General features: G+C 42.3%; 1 protein-coding gene across 2 annotated transcripts; it reads left to right on the plus strand.

Annotated features, from left to right (window-relative positions):
* Nucleotides 1-2,110: 2,110 nt before the first annotated feature.
* Nucleotides 2,111-21,936, plus strand: ANKLE2 (ankyrin repeat and LEM domain containing 2). 2 transcript variants are annotated; one of them, XM_054172939.1, is made up of 13 exons: nt 2,111-2,152; nt 7,492-7,977; nt 8,993-9,184; nt 10,403-10,596; nt 11,580-11,768; nt 12,036-12,158; nt 12,519-12,585; nt 13,156-13,337; nt 15,946-16,052; nt 17,069-17,262; nt 18,190-18,919; nt 19,467-19,598; nt 20,587-21,936. In XM_054172939.1, exons 2-13 carry the CDS (start codon nt 7,503-7,505, stop codon nt 20,810-20,812), a joined length of 2,811 nt encoding a protein of 936 aa, XP_054028914.1. In that variant the 5' UTR covers nt 2,111-2,152; nt 7,492-7,502; the 3' UTR covers nt 20,813-21,936. The 2 variants fall into 2 exon arrangements, with proteins under 2 accessions (XP_054028914.1, XP_054028915.1); XM_054172940.1 differs by lacking the exon at nt 2,111-2,152 and adding an exon at nt 2,191-2,443.
* The last annotated feature ends 610 nt before the right edge of the window (nt 21,937-22,546 follow it).

A 22,546-nucleotide genomic window follows, 5' to 3' on the forward strand; every position in this document is an offset into this window, starting at 1 on the left:
CTCCCCTCTGCCTGTTGTAGCACTGCCAAATAGATAAGAGGAAAATCTGAGGAATAATCTCTTGGACATTTGTTTTTTTCTCTTTTCCTTTTTCAAGCACTGCAATAGAATGTATTTTCTATGTCTGTTCTTTCAGTGGTTGCTACCTGTTAAACCAAATCTTGTTGATGAAGGAGAAATGTTACTGTAATGTGAGAATACTGCCCAAGCGATGAAAAATAGTAAATGCTGGAGAAGAATTACTTTTTCAGATGCTGTTGGGCTTTTGAGGATTCTTGAATAATTGTGCATTTTACAAAACAAAGGAAAACCACAACCCCAAACCAGCAAACCCTACAGTGGAAAAAGCCGTTAGTTCCTGAGTCTCCAGTGTTGGTGAACATTGCATAATGATCCATTCTATTGTCTTCCAGATTCCTTGGAAATATTTGTGCACTGTATTGGGATCAGCTGAGCCCCTTACCCACTCATGCAGTGGGAGGATCTGATCACTTACAGTTTATTCAGGCAATATTTGAGCTGAAATCTGTGAGCATTTCATATATGTAGAGTAATATCCAGAAGGGGAAGTTCTAGTGCTCATGTTTTCACGGATTAATTATTCCTCCTTAGAGGAGTGAACTGCAGTGGTGTGGGTGTGTCAGTGTTGCCTATGACAACATTAAAGGGACAGCATAAATTTAACTTAAAGATCACAAATTGACTGCTGATGATGCAAAAGCTTGTGATGTATGTTTTATTAACTTTGCTGGGAAAGTACCAATAGTTGCATGTAACTTGCTGTGACCAGAGCATTTAAATACTCCCATGTGAAAGCAGTTGTAATCCAAAGTAATTCCTAATGCTCATCAGCTGTCATCTGACCATCTGACTATTCTTGTCTCCTATGAATGTATAACACTTTGGGCAGGAGGGCAGCCTGATTTCCAATACAGATGCACGTATTTCTAGGGGAGGGCAAGATGTTCTGGGTATTGTAAACTAAATACTTCCTAGGCTGTATTTGTAAAGACAGAAGTTAATTGTTTCATGTTCTTGAGTGGGTAACCCAGGGGATGGAGGAGTTATGCTATGTACAATTAATGTTTATGATCATACAAAGCATGTTGATTATAAAACTTCCTTTAAAAGTTTTGTGCAATAAACTATTTTTGGTAAAGGGTTCCATGTTGTTTCTACATTTAAAGAGACATTTACCTTCTCTTTGGTTTCAGGCAGTAATTTTTATGTTTAGGACTGAGCACCCTCTTTTCAAAGACAGCATCGTTGTGTATTGATTTTTCACATCTCTGAAGTTGATGGTTCTTGCATTTCTAGTCCACTGCCTTTTTTTTGTCTGCTGAACTTGTGAGGGAGAAACACAATGCTTGTGTCTCCCTTGGCTTGAATTTGCCAACAGCTGAAGTTTGTACAAAATGGACCCGTGCCAGTTGCACTAATGAGAAATGGTTGTGCATTGGTTGTTAATGTTACAGGGTCTGAGTTAAGGGGATGTTGTCAACTTCTTCAAGGCCTGGCATTTTCTTTCCTTGTTTAAACCAGCAGCTGACTGGTTTACCTATGGTACAGATAGCTGTATTTGAAAGGTAGTGATGTTACACCCGAGGGGCTACCTAGCTGTGGTCTGCGAAGGAACTTGTTTCTTAATGTGTGTGGAGCGTCTTCCTTCATGGTTCTGCACCTCTGTCGGCTTATTCCAGAGTACTATATAGGTTGAGTTTGAGCCTTCTGCAGTACTACACGTACAGCAGCTAGCACGTTTCTGCCCGGTAAATACGAACCCTGTATGTTAGTAAACACTGGAAATATACAGCCTTAGGCTTTGGAGGGAGTGAGTTGCTCTGCCACTATCAAGCTCAGCATTTGTTAAAGCATCTCCCTGTGTAGTATCAGTCGAGACTCCTCGACGCTGCACCTACTCCGAGGCCAACTGCCACCGCTTGTTTACTGAAGACAGCCTTCCGCACAAACAGCTTCAGCCGGGCTAAGCTGAAGAGACACAAACACAGCCCCCTTTGCCGCCTGGGCGTGGGGCGGGGTTGCGGTGTTTTTCTGTCAGGCAGCGGGGCGGGCAGCCCCGGCGCCTGGCGGGGAGGGGGCCTGGCGGGGCGGACAGGAGGGGAGGAGAGACGGAAGCCGGGAGGCCGCTGAGGTACCGTCCCCGAAGGGCGTGTGGGGAGTGTCTGTGTGCGGCGGGCGGGCCGGGGCCAGGGCATGGAGCGGTGGGTCGGGGCTGCAGGGGGCTGGGGCTCCCTCTGGGGAGCCGGTTGGGGCCGCTGGCAGGGCTGGGAGCTCCTGGCCGCCTGCGCGGTTATCGGCGCCGTGGGCTGGCTGCTGCGGCTGCTAGAGAGGAGGCCGGGGGGCCGCGAGGCGCCGGAGGCGGCCATCTCTTCCCCGGCACCACTGTCTGCGGGGAGCCGGCGCTGCAGCGGGAGCCGCCCAGGTGAGAGACTCGGGGGAGCACGGCGGGGAGTGGCGCTCTCTCTTGCTCTGAGAGACCCGGCGGGGCAGCGGGCATCGGCCAGGGAGGCCTTCGGTCGCCTGGGCCTTCCTGCCTCCACGGCCCCGGGGGGTCTTCTCCCAGGGGCGAAGCTCAGAAGTGCCCGCCCGCAGGCTCCGCCGGGCCCGGCCCCGGAGCAGCGGCCCTGCTGCGCGCGCCGACCCCTTTTTGTCACGGACGGCCCCCGGCGCTGCTCTCCGCTCCCCTCGCGCGCCCCTGCGCGGCTCACGGCGGCGGGCCGGCTGCTGCCTGCTCCACCCTTCTCGCGCGTCCCCGCTCTCTGCTGCCTAAATCCTGCCCCACGCCCAGCCTGCCTTCCCTTACTGGCTTTTGAAATACGTGTCTATTTCTCCTTCTTGAGAAGTCATCGCTTTTGTTGTTCTCTTTTTAATCCTGGCTTTTCTGTAGCTTAATGCAAGTTTGTTTTGCGGTTCTTTTGCTGCCACGTAGTTCATAACTGTTGTCTAATTTGCCAGCAGGCAGCACGGACTATCACATACCCGCAGCATAGCAACAATTATTCTGCCACGTGCGAGTCCCAGCAGCCGAAATATGGCCAGAGACAGAATGTGTCTCGTTTAATTCCTGCTTCAAAAAGCAAAAGTAGTGTTCTCTTACATCCTTAAACATCAGCTGTTCATTCATGCTAGTCTTACTTTTTTTTTGGAAACAGATCCTGCTGTTTCATACTGGTGCAGTAAGATGAAGGAAATACATCTCATACTAATACTTCCAGGGTTTTGGTTAGTTTGGAAGACGCTTTGAACATTTGTTTGCTGTTGGTACAGTAGTTATTCATATTTGTAAAGCAAGACTTTGTGTGCAAAAGTAGAACAGGTACCTGCTTCAGTGCTGGCTGTGCTATGGATCATTTGAAGTTATGGAAAATGTGCTCTAAGGTTCAAGTAATCCCCTTTTACACGTGCATCTAGCAAAAGATCAAATGAAGCTGTGGATGCCCTCTCCTTGGAAGTGTTCAAGGCCAAGGTTGGATGGGGCCTTGAGCAAGCTGGGGTAGTGAAAGGTGTCCCTTCCAACCCAAACCATTCTGTGACTAACTTAAAACAGGCAGTTTCTGAGCTTTGCAAGTCACGTCTTTTGTACAGATCAAAACAGGTGACACAGTCAAAAAAACTAATAAATGCATGTCCACGCTGGCTGAAAGCTTAATTTTGGGAGGCAAACATTTTATGCAAGTTGTCTCTTTCAAGTAAATTTTGAGACTCATTAAAATCGATGACATTCTGTTTGAAAGATTTTTAGACACGCTGTGAAGCAGCGGCGCTGTGTCGAAGTGCGTGTATATTTCAACACACTTGGTCAGTAAAAATGCCTTTGCTTTGGCGTTCCAAGCAACTCTGATGCTCTGAGAAACTAACCTGCTGCTTCAGGACAGGAGAATAGTTGTCATCATGAAAGAAGTTGGGAGGTCAGTGGAGTATCGTTTCTTTGACAGCTGAGTGGCTGTTGCCATTCCAACAATGTTTTTCCTGTTTCCACAGCAAGCTTACTGTAGAAGACACTTTGTGCTAGCAGTAGACCTTAAACCAAAACCTGATTCCTTCTGTTGGTCTGCTTTGTCATTTCACTCTCCAGCTGAGCTTTGCCAGGGTTGTAATGGACATGGAAAATAATTTATTTTTATTTTTTTACATAGCTGAGGAATAAAATGTAGGTGCTAAGTTCCATCAAAACATAAGCTACCAGAGAAATCACTCCTTCAGGACATTTTTTACTTAACCATAAGCCAAGAAGAAAGACTTCTTGTGTGTACCAGCATTCTCCACATATATGAATTATACAGATGTTTGTGTCTGCTCTTCTGCAGAATGGTTGTGCTGGTTCTGACCCCCCAGAAAGAGGAGAATTCCCAGAATTATTTCCTTAAGACATTCTGTTGACTCTGAAGTGTTTTCATTGAGTTGTTTCTACAATAAACTTTCCTCCCTCTGAGTTTTTATCTTTCTTTATGTTGGTTTTCTTGGTGTGTTTTGTTTATATGTTTGTTTGTTTTTAGTTAAGCTCTCTCAGAAAGAGAAGCCTTAGGACAGCAAGTTTTGGTATTACAGTTGACCTCAGGGCCACATTTTGTCCTTTCATTGAAATGTAATGGTAGCATATTTATTTATTTTGTTTTCAGAAATAGAGGCTCACAATAAAAAAGTGAGAAGATCTTTCACATCTGTCTTTGTAGTCTTTTGGGTAAATCAGATCATTGTAACAAAGAGGTTGCTTGGAGGTTCAGGAATCATAAGGGAGCTAGAATACCTTGGGGAGGTAGCTCAGCAGCATCAACTGTGATATTGCTGCAGTGTGGATTTATATTTTTTTCCAACTGAAACACTCTGATTTCCCATCATTTAAGTGAGGTTTCAGTTGATATTCATGAACTATTCAGAGACTCAGGTATGTTCTCTAACCACAAGGTACGTAAACTTGTATGTTCAAAAAAATGCAACTCTCAAAGGAAATGGCCCTCCAAGAAAACAAGCCTCAAGCTCCTACAACTGTCCAGTTAGAATAATAACTGAAAACCCACTTCAGATTTGGTGCTGGCATCTTTTTCTGTGACATTTCTTATTATAAATGTAACAGTTTTGAAGTCAGGTTTCAGTGAAAATTTTGTTTGGCTGTATTGTCTATTGGTAAAAGTTACAAACGCTGCTGAATGTGTTTTGGTTTAATATGTGAAAAGCTTAGTTCTTTACTGGTGATTTAACACCCCAAATTCTGTCCCTTTTGTTGATTTGTTTAGTGATGCTGCTGTTGGCTGGGAAAATGAGGGAGTTTCATAGTATCATAGTATCAGTCAGGGTTGGAAGGGACCACAAGGATCATCTAGTTCCAACCCCCCTGCCATGGGCAGGGACACCTCACACTAGATCAGGCTGGCCAGAGCCTCATCCAGCCTGGGCTTAAACACCTCCAGGGACGGGGCCTCAACCACCTCCCTGGACAACCCATTCTAGGGCTTCACCACTCTCATGGTGGAGAACTTCCTCCTCACATCCAGCCTGAATCTCCCCACCTCCAGCTTCATTCCATTACCCCTAGTCCTATCACTACCTGATATCCTAAGTAGTCCCTCCCCAGCCTTCTTGTAGCCCCCTTCAGATACTGGAAGGCCACAATTAGGTCACCTCAGAGCCTTCTCCAGACTGAACAGCCCCAACTCCTTCAGTCTGTCCTTATAGGAGAGGTGCTCCAGCCCTCTGCTCATCCTTGTGGCCCTTCTCTGGACACCTTCCAGCACATCCATATCCCTCTTGTAATAGGGACTCCAGAACTGGAGGCAGTACTCCAGGTGGGGTCTCACCAGAGCTGAGGGGGAGAATCACCTCCCTTGACCTGCTGGCCACACTTCTCTTGATGCAGCCCAGGATCTGACTATATTTTGAGTCTGTGATGAAGATGCAGTTCTGGAATTACCTCTGAGTTTGTACACTGTAACAGAATGAACAACTAAGTTACTGGGATCCAGTATTTGGAGTGCTGCGTCACTGTGCTACGATAGGGTGCAGCAATTCAGTGTTCAAGCCTCACATTAGTTTCCCAAAGGTTCTTGCCCATCAGAATGGATGTTCTGACTTGTGTTAAGGACTCCTTGTGCACCTTCTTCATACAGCAGGAGAGCTCATAAGTGGTGGATGTTTCTTGTAATGATTTGTGCATCCACTTTTGAGGAGGTTTATTTTAAAATTACAGCTGATGCTGATTTCATACCTGAGAGATTGCTTGGTCCCTAATGGAGTAAGATTAGGACCTGTGTCATTACAATTATAGCCTGATTAAAAAATAAATGCAAAGCAGTTCATGTGGAAAAGTTGCAAATGTGTGTTTGGTAGTCTTAAGTTTCATATACTGAGGATGGAACCTGCAGTGGAAAATAAAGTACTAAAAGTGCTATACTGACCTGTCAAACCAGTACATCCCATAAAATGGCTAGTCAGGGAAGGAAGCCTGAGTTTAAGGAGGCAATGAAAGCAAGCTGAAGGGATGCAAAACCAATCATCCAACCTAAAGCTGTCCTTTCCAAATAGCAGGAAAAAGGCACAGCCTCTGTGGATACATGGATGCAGTATCTGATGAAATAACTTCAAGGCTTCTTGTGTTCTCGAGCTGCCCAAGGCCTGATTTTTTCAGTAGTGTTTTCCACAGCAGGAAATGTGTATTGGCATCATTGTGTTTCATATCTTCTTGCTGAGTGTCCAGAGGTGGTAAATATGTGGATTACATATAGGGTGGGTGAGCTGGTGGACTTGTAGTATCATGCAAGAGAGATGTTTCCTTTGGAAAGGGAGACGTTCTTCCAGACCCTGTTCTTTTTCAGAGAAGGGAAATCTGAACAGATGGGCTGTTCTTCCGCTGTTTGCTCTAAAAACGGGAGCTGGGAAACAGCATGTTGTGTAAATAATACCAGCCTTGCATCGTGGCCAGAGACAGACTCCTCTGGTTGCTGCATCATACTTAAACCTTACGCTTTTGTCACCTAGAAATTCTTAAGGAATTAACAGAAATAAAGCTGTGCTCTTAGCTTTGGATGCTGCCTAACCAGAGTCTCTTCCTGGGGCTAACTACTCATCCTATTCTTGAATTCCATTCAGACTGTACCTTTCTTGGCAGAAATCAAATACTTCTCAACCTGCCATAAATTTTTATGCACAGATACTCTGAGTTTAATTTTCAATCCAAAAGAAATTTGGAGAGGACAAAAGAGAATAAAATTGAAGCTCTAAATACTCTTTCAAGTAGCTGTGAGAGGAGAGGAAATAAACTCTTGCAAGAAGTCTGATAGCTTAAAAACATTCTTAGTCTGTTGAATTGAAAAATATTTTGTCCTCTCTGCAACTGTGATCATTTTTTCAGAATCAAAAAAATCATGAGACTTTTCCCCCCTGGTTTTAATATGGCATTTAAGTAGGGGGTGGGGGGAGGGGGGCAGAAAGTAGTGTTGCTCTTTACAGTTTCTCTCCTGTCTTTTCTGCCTCTAGGTGAGATAACAATGGATGCAATATTATGCCGACTGAAGCAGCTCAGCTCTGATGAGCTTAGAGAAGAAATTGTAAGAGCAGGACTGAAGTGTGGGCCCATTACCTCCACTACTAGGTTTATTTTTGAAAAAAAATTGGCTCAGGCATTGTTGGAGCAGCAAGGAGGTTCAGAGGGCAAAGGATCTCTGTCAGAGGAGGCTGCTGGAAATGCCCCATCTGATAGCAGCCGGGCAGAAGCACAGAAGGCTTTGAAAGGCACCGCGGTGAATCACAACGGTCACGGAAGTGCTTCTGAAGACACAGACTTTGGGTACTGTGTAGGTCTGAACCCTCCAGAAGAAGAAGATGTGATCCACATGAAATGTTCAGCTCCTGTCTGTGGAGCAGGATATGTTGATTCACAAATTAGTACTCAGGCACTGTCCAAAGAGCCTCCACTGTTCTATGGTGTTTGTCCAGTTTATGACGACATTTTGGCAAGAAATGGTAAATATTAATTTTCTTTCTTTCCAGTGATAAGCTTTTCACAGTCCTGTCTAAATGGACATTTTTCTGCATAGCAGGTGATATGACCACCACTGTATTCGTGTTCAAGGACTACTCAAAGCATTTTTTGTGTTTCTCTAAATAGCATTTGTTGGATCTGTGGCATAGAAACACTGTTCAGAGACATCTCAGGTGTTCTGCCATCAGGGTTGATACACTTGAGGATCCTCTGCTTGAGGTAGCTCAGATGAAGAAAGTTATTTCCTTCTGCTACTCTAATACCCATCCTGTGTCTTCAATCTCTCTCAAGAATAAAAAGTAGTCCTACAAAGAAACAATCAAAATCTATTTAGACTGTCATTAGTTGAAGCTTAAATGCTCCCTTCTAACAGAGTTTTGTATTTTCTTTCCTACTTTAATGCCAAATGGTATCTAGATGGATCAGTCATTTGTCACATGTTGCTGATGAGCACTGCAATAAGCAATTATTAAACTCCCAAGTGGTGGGATTACAGTAGTGCATACTCTTTCTCATTAGAAGGATGTTCAGATGCCTTAATTTGAACAGATAATATTGATGCAAATGGAGAGGAGAAAGAAAGATTTAATTAACATCCAAGGCTCTGTGTAGAAGTTCTTAACATTATGACTATGGATCACAGTTGATCTTTCTGGACAAGAGAATGTGGAAAGTGATGCAGGGTGATTAAACTCTCTGAGTTTGTTTGTCACAATGGATGTGAAATACTTCTTTGCTGGCTCTGGCCCATCTGTTAAGATGTTCAGATATTGATCTGAATGGCCAAAGACCATAGAGATAGCACCTGATCTTAGCTGGAGCCTGTAAAATTCTTCTACTCCATTTTCAAGAGAGACAATTTAAAAGGGCTTTTGAGTCTTACACCAGTTTGAGACCAAAGCTGTCAGCATAGTCTGAGAATTTTGTAATCTGTTTCTAGGAACAGACTTGAGATTATTGAAGTAATAATTTCACTTTGCTTGTACTTTGTTGCAGAGAGAATACATGTTTATGAAGATAAAAAGGAAGCTCTCCAAGCTGTTAAGATGATTAAGGGTTCCCGTTTTAAAGCTTTTTCAAACAGAGAGGATGCTGAAAAATTTGCTAAAGGCATCTGTGATTATTTCCCATCTCCCAGCAAGTCTTCTTTATGTTTGTCGCCAGTGAAAATGACATCATTTAACAGAGGTAAGCTCATCTCTGTAAAGGAGATGCAATATACACTCTGATATTTGTTTGTGAGAGTAGAAGCAACAACTTCATAACCAATACACCAACAGAAAAAAATTCAAGGGGTGAATCATCTTCATAAACTGAAGTTCCTTTAGAGTGGTGGTGTTTAAGATAAGCTGTAAATAAATGTTTGATCACAGCTCCAGAGCTTACTGACCAAATGAAATGACTGTATGAGTAGATATGCCAAGCAGTATTTAATTACATTTTTCTGTGAGATAAGTTTGAAACAGGCAATGAAAAGTATATTTTAATTTTGGATTCACATCTCATTTTACTTCTGTATAAAGTTGTACTGGAGAAGTCAGCCTTAAAATGTTAATTGATGGTTTTCCCAAGAAAGGAGCACCAAAGTTTATGTACAAGAAGTAGAATATGTTGGAATCCTGACGTTTCTTCTGTAAAGAACTACCACAGCAGTAGGAATCATGTGAAAATCTGGGGTCTGTCTTTTAAAGCAGAAGGTTTGGCCTGCAGTGCATGGTCTTTGTGGTCTGTGTTATGATAAGCTAAACTGGTTCCTCTTAAAAGTAATTATTGTTCTGGTTCATGTGAATTTTACACTAAAAAAATGTTGCTATTCTTCTAAAGCTGTAGTGTTGGTGATGGCTTTCATGGACCTATTGCTTAGCAGTCTGTGGTTACATTGGGCAGGGTTTGATTTTACTCACAGACTGCAGGATTTTCAGGTTTGACCAAGACACTGATAAATTTGCACAGTCTATTGAAACTGTCCTTAATTATTAAGTAAGTTCATAGGTCCAGAAATAAAGTGGTAACCACTGAGCATATTTCAGTGTTCCTACTTGCTGGATGAAAAGGATTCAGTCACAAAACTGCAAAAAAACTGTTTTAATACTCGGAAAATTCTTACCTCGTGTTGAATTCTGCATTTAAGCTTGGAGGAAGGAGAGTAGTCATTTTAAAGCTTACCTGTCCCTATTAAAGTCTGAAACAGTTTTACAGGATGATTAAGCCTTACTCCTCTCCCTCCCTATTACTAACTACTGATACTTTAAAATCTCTGGTCATTGACCTAATTTTTTTTCTCCTGTACGTGAAAGCTGCAAAGTTAATGCACGTAGATAAAAAGCTTGCTTTCATGGTCTGGATATGAAAACTGTGATCACTGAAAAGAATGTGTCTAGAAATAGATTACTTATGTTTTGACAGATGGCTTATGTTCTCCTGAGACTGAAACTGCTAATAAGGAGAGAGCCAACAGTTATAAAAGTCCACGTACTCAAGATCTTACTGCTAAGCTTCGGAAGGCTGTGGAGAAAGGAGATACTGCGACATTTTCAGAACTTATTTGGAGTAACCCTCGTTATCTGATTGGGTCAGGAGACAACCCAACAGTTGTACAGGTAAAAATAAAGAGAAAAATCCAAGTTCTGGTTAAGTGATTTAGCTTTGAGGCCTGCTAAGCAGAACTGGAAGGAATGTTGTTGCCTACTGATCCTTCAAGAGATCTTGTTTCCGCTAGCGCAGAGTTTCTTGATGTTAATTGGTACTAGGTGAGAGCTAAGAGAAACATGGCAGAAGTCTTGTGTAAGTCACCCATCATAACTGAGGGTTCACTTTGCTCTAGAAGAGCTAAAAATATATATGCAGTTCTTTGGGGGAAGAATAGTATTGATCTCCTTAGAATGATTCCAGTCTTTTAAAAATAGAATGGTTCAAAAGAAGAGGGCAGTGCTTAGGCTGTGACTGGGCTTCTAAAGCACTGCTTACCTAGGCACCAGACATGCTTTGCAGCTAAAGTCTGTGTGTAAGGTACCATTTAGCAGATGCTAGCAATCTTGCTTTAACAGATGCCTTCTGTCAGGCCAACTTTGTGAAGGGCTTGAAATTTTGTGTGTAAATATTAACAGCAAAACTAATTTTTTATATATACACATACATGTGCTTTCCTGCTCTACCAATTGCTATCACCTTTTATTATGTGATGTCTGAATATACCTTCTCTGCCATGTTTTTTGCCCTAGATGTAAGAAAAGACTCTAGCTGAGTGTAAGAATAATTTTGCTGCTTGTAAGAATGTGTGTATAAAGATGCCTGTCTTTACAATGTCCTACAATTTGCTGCAGTTTTAGAATCATAGAATGGTTTGGGTTGGAAGGGACCTTAAAGATCACCTAGTTCCAATCCACATGCTGTGGGCAGGGGCACCTTCCACTCGACCAGGTTTTTGAATGTTTATGAACTACTTTATAAACATCTTTTCCATAACCACCCCTAAATACCAAACTCAGCGTGGAAACCTTTGTATTTTTCAGAGTTAAATCAGGTAAGCGCATGGGTGTAAGAGCTGTGTCAGTTCAGTCTAATGTTTGTCCCTATTTTCCAGGAAGGGTGCAGGTACAATGTCATGCATGTTGCTGCCAAGGAGAACCAAGCTGGTATCTGCCAGCTATTACTGGACACTTTGGAAAATCCTGAGTTTATGAGGCTTATGTATCCAGATGACGATGATGTAATGCTGAAGAATCGCATCCAGTACATTGTTGACCTTTACCTTAATACACCAGATAAAATGGTAAGGTTTGAGGGTTTGCCAGTTTCTTAGTCTTATGGAAACAACTGGAAGGTGTTACGGATGTGTTAAGAGAGAAGGAAAGAGAACAGGAGACTTGTGGCAGAATGAGCTACTAGTGAGTTTTGTTGGTTTTAATAATCATTGTTCTGCAGTATAGTGGGGAAAGATCTATTAGGAGCTCTCAGGCTTAGCCATGACATTTATTTGGGATTGACCTCATCATGTTTCCAAATACATGTGAATTTTCCCTTTTTTTCCCCACTGCAGGGATTTGATACTCCTTTGCATTTTGCCTGCAAGTTTGGGAATTTGGATGTTGTTAATGTGCTTACCTCACATCCAGCTATTGTAAAAAATCCAAGAAACAAATATGATCAGACTCCAGCAGAAGTAAGTCTCTCCATGTCCACAACAAACCCAGAAATGTTGTATCTAATAATTCTTTTTCAAGTTCAGATGTTAAGTACTGTAGGTAGAAGGCTTCTAGTGAGATACTAGTATCATAATAGCATGTAAATCTTTGAAATCAGTACAAGTATTTTATATTGTTTGGGGTAAAGTTCTAGATTTTATGTTTCACTGCCCTTACCCTGTCTGTTTTACAGATATGGGTGGGGTTTAGTGGTTTGTTCTACTGTGAGTTGGAAGTACTGGGTGAGATGGGTAGAGGCCAGTAATGTATCTGATTGCAGTTGATTTGAGGGTGAAGTCTTATGCTCTACTAACAAACATCTGAAATTTTATTAACAGGTAGTTTGTGAAAGAAGCAAGAATAAATCTGCAGAATTGAAAGAAAAACTAAGAGAGTATTTGAAAGGTCTGTATTCAGTTTTATGCTCTGTCAGGCCTGCATTTTGCCTCTTTGCTGACTCCCATTCTGTTTGTTTTCTGAGAGAAACTCTAAAACTGGCAAGGAGCAGAAAACTTCCTGTCTTTTAAATTAGTCAGAACTCTTATTGTTTGCCTCACAAGATTATCCTACCTTGCTCTGTAACACAGGCATGGCCCTTACTTTACTCAGACAGCCTGAAGCAGAAGGCTCAATCTAAAAGCAAACAAAAGATCCTGACAGAGCAGGAGATTTGTCCCATTGGGGGAGTCTTGTCATTTCTTTGACAGAGAACATTTCAAAATCTCCTTGTGCTTAAACTCACAATGAAATTTGTTGAAGATCCTTAGTGAAGGGATACATGTTTCAGTGCAGGTGTTTATGTGTGAGAGAAGGGAGTCTGTGCTGAAATCCAGTCTGTAAGCAGGCTGTAAATCCTGAAACAGTGTGTTTGAATTGCAAGAAGTTTTACTAATGAAGTCAAGTCAGATACTCTAGGAAGAAGGAGCAGGCTGATGCAATAAATGTGTTAAGAAAGCTTTTTGTTTTATATTTCAGGTCGATACTATGTACCACTCTTGAGAGCAGAAGATAATTCTTCAGCTCCTGTCATTGGTGCTCCATGGTCACCTGATCAGACAGATGATAGCCCCCAAAGAACTTTATCTAAGTACACTGGCAGCCCCAAAGATCCAGTGTTGTCAATAAGAGCATTTGCAGGCCCCATGAGCCCCTCAAAGGTAAGGAGAGGACTTGCATATGACTGTAATGTTGTGACCTGGAGTGCTGTGTCCAGCTCTGGGGCCCCAACAAAAGGGAGAAGTGGACTTGCTGGAGCGGGTCCAGAGGAGGGCCACCGAGATGTTCAGAGGGCTGCTGTGTAGACAGGATGAAAGAATGGAGGCTGTTCAGCCTGAGAAGAGAAGGCTCTGAAGAGATTTAGAGCTGTCAAAATCACTATCTGAAGGAGACCTACAGGAGGGCTGGGGAGAGACTGTTTAGAAGGGCTTGCAGAGATAGAATGAGGGGCAATGGTTTGAAACTGGAGTGGGGAGGTGTAAGTTGGACATCAGGAGGAAGTTCTTCACAGTGAGAGTGGTAAAATACTGGAATAAGTTACTTCAGGATGTGATTGAGGCCCTGTTGCTGGAGGCATTCAAGATCAGACTGGATGTGGCCCTGGGCAACCTGCTTTAGTTGGAGGTGTCCCTGCTGATTGCAGGGGTGTTGGTCAAGATGACCTTTGAGGGTCTGTTCCAACCCAGTGCAGTCTGTGAGTCTGTGGTGCCTTTATTTTGTTGTTTGGGTTTTTTTCTCATCAAGAACCATTAGGAGCTCCATCCACACTTCGTTGTGTGGCGTAGCCTGCTCCTGTTAGAGATTGTGGCTCTCTCTTTCTTGATGAGAAAGAGGAGCATAGAAACTTGTAAATATTTTTTTGTTGCTGAAAACATAGAAACCTGTGGTGTAAATAAGAAGAGTGGAAGTTCAGTCACAACAAAGTTGTTTAGTTCTTTTTCCTATTCGAAGAGCAAACCTTTCATTGTCTTTCAGATAATAGCTCCAATTTCCTAATCTAAAAGAGTCTTTCAGTGCGGCTATGAATCTGGTTAAGAAACATAACAGTATTTTTATCTCCTTCCTAGAAACTGACAGTGATGTTAGAAGCAGTTTATCACCTCTGGGTGCTGAATTAACCTTACTGGTTTTTTTCTAAATGGGAAAACTGATGAGCAAGTGGTGGCTGTGGGGAGTGTGGTAGGTTGAGAGAGGGCTTAGCTCTCCCTCCTCCACAGAGTAAGAAACCACAGCTAACCCAGTCGAAGAGCAAAGCTATATATTTACAAGCATATATGGAAAGCAGGTTATATATAACACAATATATACAGGTATTTACAATATATACACGGAAATACACAGCAAAGAGAAATAACACAACAAAAATCCCTCCCTGAGGAGGGATCCCCTCCCTGTAACCCCCTCTCTCCCCCCCTACCTCCCTTTTTTCCCAAAAAGGGGTTAGAGAGAAAGAAAGGCAAGTTATTAAGGAAGAGAATCGTTATAAAGCTTTCAAAAGCCCATGCAGGATTAGTTTTTGCTTATCTGAAGGCCAACTCCAGCAGTTCGCGAAGAAGCAGGCAGGGAGAACAGGCTGAAACCCAAACTCCCCCAACTCCCAAACCAAACTGAACTGAGGAAAAAAAAAAATTCCCACTGCTCCACAATCTAAAGTTGCATTTTATCCATGCACCAATGAAATTCGTTTAGAATATCAGAATGTTTTGGTTCTAGTACCGAAAACATTTAGCCAGAGTGTCACAGCACTGTTTGTTCTTAAAGGCACAGCCTCAAACGGTCACAGGGGAGTGTTCTGGAAAAGTGTTGCTTGTACAGTAGAAAAGCCAAGTCCTTATTTTTCAGGAGGGATACTTGGACAGCAGTTCCATAGAGTATAAAATTATAGACATTTCTTTGACTCATTTGTTTAATGTTAACATGCTGGACAATGACAGCTTTAGAAATAGTGAATAAATACAACTGATGACTTTCTGTTACTTAATGCTTGAATTCTTCTAGGACAGAGTTTTAAAAAAAACCCCACAACTTAATGGTTTTTTCTTCTAGATATACACACTGCTCAGTTCTCCTGAGCAGAGGGAAAAATATTTTAGACTCTGAAATGCTTTCCCTAGAATGTAAACAGTGCATATGTTAATGCTGTATTGTAATTGCTGGCAGATACCTTTAATCTCTTAGTGTAATTCTTAGTCATTGTTGCTGATTTTTGTCATAGAAAGGCACAAAGTTTGAGACTTTACCAAAACACATTCATTTATTTCCTTTAGGAGTTCAAATTCAAACTTCTGAATATACAAGGAGAGTGTATGCTAAGAACTGTAGCAAGCCTGTGGAGTTTAATGTATACATACAAAAATACCACCTTTGCATCCTAGAACCCAGTGAACAAGAGAGCATTTGTCATCAAATAAATTTATAATAACATGGCAGAATTAAAAGGCAGAGTTTCCTGCCGCAAAACAAATTAAAAGCAGGCAGGCTTAGTATCAATACAGGCTGAGATGATTGCACATTATGATTCTTACTCTTCTAATACGCAGTTACAAGATCAAAGTAACCAGTGACACTGGGAGGAGTAATTTTAGAGCCAGTATGAGATTCTTTGCAGCTGGAGTTGAGCAATGCTTGTGGCAGAACTTGAGCCCGTTTGCTTGTAGACAGCACACAGCTAAATGTGTTACACACCTATGGACAAACAGTTAGCCAGCACTGGGTTAGCTTCATTTTGTAGAGGGGGGGTGTTTAAAAAACTGTTTCTGTGTTTTAAAGGCTGAAGAATTCCGCAGGCTTTGGAAGACTCCACCTCGAGAGAGAGCTGGCTTCTTTCGTAATGTCAGGAAATCTGACCTGGAGAGAGGTGTTGAAAGAGTTGGAAGGTATCTAAAAGACTTATCAGTATTAAAAAAATATAGCAATAGAGCAATGAAAAGCAAAAGACTTGTGCTGAGAAGTACGGGGTTTTTTTACTTACTGAACAATATCCTAGGGCAGAAATACTTTATGAAGTATCTTGTACTTGGGGTAAAGAAAACAGCTAAAAATGTGAGAGCAAGCTTTCTCAGCTTTGGAAAGAAAGAGGGTTTGTGTAAATACTCTTCTCAAACATTTAGGTGGCTGCTTTGTCAGATGTAAAGTTATAGGCAGCCTGCTTTTACTTGCAAATTGAGGGCTTGTTAGAAAGATAGCAGAACAAAAAGATCCTAACACAGGTGTTCTGCTTATAAAAGCTGTGTCCTTGTTGTTGCAGTACCTTGTGTCAGCAGTGTATGGAAGCCCTCCCCCCCATATTTTATTAAAACCTCACCAGATTTCTTTCTTTGAAATAACCCCTGGCTTCTTCCTACCTTCTGCCATTCCCAAGTAGGAAAAGCTATTGGATGGAGGAGTTATTGTTCAGGTCATGCCTCCATCAGTGGGGATTTATCTCTACCTGGTGTCTAGATACAAACAGCTTAAAAATAAGCAATATTCATGGGTCTAACCTTAAGAGTAATAGTTTAATGGAACAGGCTGCCCAGGGAGGTGATGGAGTCACCATCTCTGGAGGTGTTCAAGAGGGGATTGGACGTGGCACTTGGTGCCATGGTTTAGTAGCCACGAGGTCTTGGGTGACAGGTTGGACTTGATGATCTTTGAGGTCTTTTCCAACCTTAGTGATTCTATGAAATTTGATAAACAGTACAGTAAAAAGGAAAAGAGCTAATTCTGTGTTTGCTGAGGATGTTCATTGTTGCTTTGGCAGTCTGTTGATTGTTGTGGAATTGTGTTGCCTAGATGCACTTGTATGCTCCTGTTAATAGATGATGAAAATGTGTTCAGAAGAAAAAAAAAATGCTTGTCAAACTAATGTGTCTGTCCCCACAAATGATTCGTTTTATTTTATTTATTGCAGGGAGTTAGCTCATGAGCTGGGGTTCCCGTGGGTTGAATACTGGGAATTTCTGGGCTGTTTTGTTGATCTGTCTTCCCAGGAGGGGTTGCGAAAATTAGAAGAGTACCTGAGCCATCAGGAAATGAGCGAAAAGGCTCAGCAAGGAACAGGGGAAAATGAAACCTGCAATAGATATAAAACTCTGCATCTTCCTGGTAAGAAAAGGGCAAATGCTACAAACAACGGGGTGCACCTGGGGAGAAGCAGGAGAGAAAAAGCTTGGTGCCCAGGGGAAGCATTTACCTGTGGTGGTTGCTATTGTTAATCTGCTATCCGAACAGCCTGATTGTAGTGCTGAAAAAGGAGCTAACAATGCTGAGTGCAGGAGAATTAGACCAGACCTCCTTAGCTGTTAGTTAACTTTCATATCAAAGTAATTTGATTGTAGGCTCCAAATGAAATTCCTGTAAGAAAACCTCTTCTCTTCAGTGTGTTTTCACTTGGAGCATTTGGGAATTCAGCTTGGAGTACAGAATTTTGTAACCCACAGATAGAGAGTAAATAACTTCTTAAAAGAAAAATCATTCAGAGTTGAGGGTGAGAGATACACTGAACAAAACTTGGGAAAGCTTCTGTGCCTTCTCAAATCAGTGCTTGCCATGGTGCACACACACATTGCTTATGGAAGGTGCACACAGGTCATAAAGCTTTGTGCTGTGTCTGATGATAGATCTGAAGTGGCTCTCATAATGGAATAAGCCTGGGCTGACAAGACCATGAAGGATGGTTGTTGGACCTTTGTGCTTTGGAAGAGATGAAAACTTAAGCTGTTTGATATTAGTCATATTTTCCTGCCTTATTCTGCTTTATCCTGAGCTTGGGCTTTGTCACTGGTTAATGATTGAAGTGAGGAGTGTAGGAAATAAAGTTCTCCAGTAGGAGAGAAAAGGTTATTTGCAGAAATGATACAGATGTAATTTCGCATTTGTAGCTTTAGTTAGGTTAGTTCATGCTTTTGCATGAACAGAATTAGAGAGGGCTTCGATTAATAGGCATAAAAAGTGTGGATTTCTTGCTAGTTTGTTTTGGTGTTCTGTTGAAAGTCTTTTAATATCTGTTGCTCTTATTAAAATTGTTCACAGGCAAGAGTAAGAAATGCTGCAATTCTATTTCTGTTGGGGCATTTTTGGATGAGGATGATGATGACATGAGCTTAGAAGAAATTAAAAACAGACAGAATGCAGCACGGAACATCAGCCACCCTATAGTGTCCCAGGAGCCCAGCATCAGTGAGATTGGAGATGCCCAGTGTGATATCTTGTCAATGGAGAGGGCAGTAAACATCATAGAAGCAAGAGATCACCCCAGACACTATGAAAAGGCAGCTTCTTCCAGCAAAAATGGATTCTGCAATCCTGTGGCCACTGAAAGGATAAAGAGTGACCGAAAGCATTTGCGTGATGGAGGAGGATGCCTTGGATCGTCACCTGTTTCCAATTTAATGTCAGAATTTGAAAGTCTCTCTGTCCAAGAACAGCAGCTTGCAGGAGAATCAAATACAATTGGGGCAAAAACTGAGGAAGAGAGAGTTGTGGCTGAAGGAAAGAGTCAGGGGAGAACACCCAAGGACCATATGGATAAGGCCTGCTATGCAGTTTCACTGGCCAGCTCTTCTGAGCCAAGTGTTGCAGGTAAACCTGGAGAGACCAAGTTAAGGACAGAACACAAAATGCCATTAGAAAAGGAGAGGCTGGCCATGGAATCTGGAATTCAAACTAACGAGGCACAACAGCGTCAGGAACTGTCTTCCCAGAAATTGTTTTTGAAGGCATCGCCCACAAATGACACTTGGAGGAAGCTGTTCCTGCTTGGGTAAGAACTGGCTTTTTTGACACTTCATTGTCCTTTGGTTTATGTATGCAAAACAAGTTGGGTTTTGTTACATGACTGATAGCAAAGTTGAGATGTTGTGATACTGAGCAACTCTAGTTGCAGTCAGCTGGAGTGCTTCACTGCTTGGACAGTAGTCACATGGGGATGCAGCTAATTACCTGAACAGCTTCTCTAGAACAGAAGGAAAAAGAAGAGAATTCTTTGATTCCAAATCACTTGCAGTTAATTTGCTGTTTACCATTCATCTGGCAGGCTTGCAACTCCACAGCGAGCCTGACTTAGATGAACAAAGTGTTTACTGCACTCTTGGGATGTCCTCAGATTACATCTTCAGAACTTCTGTTTTATGAAACTACTGTGTGATATTGGTGAGACTGCTGGAGAGAATTCATAGGGAAGCTGTGTTTAGGGGGGAGCACGAGCAGTGTGTTTGCTTGTATCAAAAATACACGGTTTGGAATTGGGCTGGTTTATTGCCTGAACAAAAGCATTGTTCCCTTCTCACCTAGTCCTGTTTCTGTTCTAGGGAGCAGCCCTCAAAGCTGGACAGCGATGTCTTGGCAGCTATAGAAGCAGTGGAGGTTGACCCACAGAAGTATCCCTTTGTTTCCAGATGGAAACACCTGGTGCAGTCATACTCCTCATTGGACAGGCAAAGGTATTGCTGCAGATACAGAGTTTTTTTAGCAGGTCAGGTGCAGAACAGCTGAAATAGCTGGAATTTCAGGCCTTGTTGCTCATAAAAACCTGGTTTGAAATATTCAACTGTATTAACTACTGGTGTGTTTCTGAAATCAATCACTAAGCCTATTGGGGCTGGCACCTAGTAACAAGGAGTGTTTACTGGTGCTGCAGTCAGATTCCATCCACAACACTGCAGTTCCAGATCACTTCAGCATATCTGCACAGACAAATCAGACAAGAGGAAGATCTCCAAAGCAAGCTTTCTAGTTGGCAGATACCTGTTTGCAGATGTGTTGCTTTCTGTGTGGATCCCTCATTGGTCTCAAGGGTAGTTGTGGTGTCAGTTGGTAATTCATTGCTGTTGGGGGTGCAGTGCAGGAATGTTGTATTGCTTTGAGGTGCTTGTGATGTGCAGTGATGGTAAAATGCATTTGGTATCATCAGGCATCTCTTTAATACTATTTTTATCTTTACCAGTCCAAGGAGCTGTCAGTGTGAATGATGCCTGTATACATGTTATGCTGTTTGTGTGTTTCATCCTGAAATGTTTCATTTAAGGACCCAAAGTGACAGCTTTCAATACAAGTGACTTCCAGTAATCATATTGACATGAAGATTTGTTCCCATGGTCACAGGCATTGGTCAGAACCCTGAAGAGTCCCTTGCTTACACAGCCTAACCATGATAAAGCTCTCAGGAGAGAAACAGATCCCCAGTGCCCTACAACAGACTGAAAGGGGGCAGAAAATCCTCCAGTGCCCTGTACTGACTTGTTTTCTCATGTTGTTTTTGCTAGCTTTCATAAATGCATGAAATCCCAGGTGTTATGAGAACTCTTTTCACTAAGAAGTTGTCAGTAGAAGTATTAAACATTATTAAACATGGTGCTTTGATTCTAAGATCTAAAGCACTTCTCTCCTTATTGCAGCTTTCTCACCAAAATGACTTCTTGTTTCTTTCAGCTGGCCAAGTTCAGCACAGAAGGTGAAGCTCATGGCTCCTGGCCTTCCAAATGCTCCAGTGTATTCTAATTCAGGAAGAAATAGCCCCATAACAGGAAGCCCAGGAAAATACGGCAATGCCACCTCATTCTTTCCAGACCCTGGGAGTCCTGGGCGCTACAGTCCAGCTGGTGTCAACCATGCTCTGCTGAGACTGCGTTCTTCTTCAGAGTCTCCTGCCCACTAAAACAAGGTTCATCTTCCTGGGACTTCAGTTGCATTTTCATTGGTAGAGTGGAGGAAAAAAACTACAATGTTACTAAAGTGACATGAGGTTTGTACCTGGCTATTTATTTTTCCTCAATTGAGGACAAACATATGTTCCAAAAAAAAAGTTGACTATATGTCTTTATGCCATACATGGGATAGAATACTGGTGATATGCAAGAAGTTAGTGACAGTGCAGTTGTCCAGTAGCTATGAATTAACCCTTGTTGCCAGTAATGCAGTGAGCTGAACCTTTACTAGAAGTGGTGGGATTTTCCCCTCAGCAGTTGTCATTGTAATGAATCTCTTAGCCCTCGACTGCATTGCTTTTGCTGGGGTAGTCTGAAGGAAGCACATCATCAGTAAAGAGAAATCTTAGGAGAGGGAATTGATGGCAAGAAATAAAACCTTCCTCTACATGCAGGGGGAGTGCTCAAAGTTGAAGAGCCTAAAACAAAACCTAGGTGATGACAGCTTTGTTGTGCTGAGAATGACTCTGATAGGTTGTGCATAAACAAAGTGTTTATAGCCAGCAGTTGGGTCTAGAGGGTTGAATACACACACACACACACACACTTCCCTATTTGTGTGTATTTATGCACTTACTTACACAGAAAACCCTTAAGCCTTTGCTATTAAAACACCGTGACAACACTTGAGTGTTTTAGTCAAGGGGCACTAGAGAAATGAGTGGGGTTCCTTTCAATGGTAGTTGGAAGATTTAGGAAAAAAAAGCTAAATTAAAAAATCAGCTGGTTTCTTTTCCCCACAGAAGCTTTTTAACACATGAGCAGATGTTAACAGACCTTGCACAAAAACACATCAGCAATAATTTGACCAATTTTACCAGCTATGTAACCTTAATGGTCTGGTTTGTAATGAAGTCGAGTGGTAGCCAGTGGCCCAGGGTGTGGCTCCTTAGTTCCCAACTGAAGAGAGGGAGGAATAAGGAGGACAAATACTTGTATTGAAATCTAAGCTCTAGTCTTGATGTGTTTTTGTTAGAGCAGTCAAAAGTTCTATGCTGTAGCCTTCTGCAAGAATGACTTGTTTGGACAGTATGATGCCCAGACTGAAGAATGCTTTTCCAAACTCAAGACAGTTTTCCATTCAGCTTAATGGTTGTAACGTGAGCGAAGGGCTCCAGAAACAGAGCTCTCTAGTGCTGAGAGCACCCTCGTTAAAAAGAAAGAAACCCTCTAACAACCTACATCTGAGCAGTGCTGGTAAAAAAGGGATGGATTTAGAGTCACTGGTGCCACACAGTGAGGGAGAAAGCACAGAACCACCCTTGCCACAGGGTGTTTGTCTAAAACCCTGTGGTTGTAGGCGGGATAGGGCCATGCAGGACTGGTTGCTCCCTTAGCCAGCAGCACGGGGGCTGGCTTTGGGCAGGCTCTCAGCAGCTCTGCTGGCTGTTGCACACGGCATTGACTGTTGGTACACAAACATACACCCCCTGAACAGGTTCATGATTGGGAGCTAACCTGACACTGCACTAATGCTTTTGCAAGCTCGATAGTGCCTTTGGTAACTTTCTTTTTTTTTAAATTACATTCTTGTTCTTTTAGAAGTTTAAAACAAAAGTGGTATCCACTTACTATGGGCACATAAACTCCAGTTTTTCTTCTGGGCTTTCCAAACAGAACCTGTTTTAATGTCTCTTTCTAAGTTTGGCTATTTGGTGCACAGCTCTCTGCTGGGGGAGAGCGTT

The sequence above is a fragment of the Dryobates pubescens genome, chromosome 25, assembly GCF_014839835.1.
Source record: "Dryobates pubescens isolate bDryPub1 chromosome 25, bDryPub1.pri, whole genome shotgun sequence".
NCBI lineage: Eukaryota > Metazoa > Chordata > Aves > Piciformes > Picidae > Dryobates > Dryobates pubescens.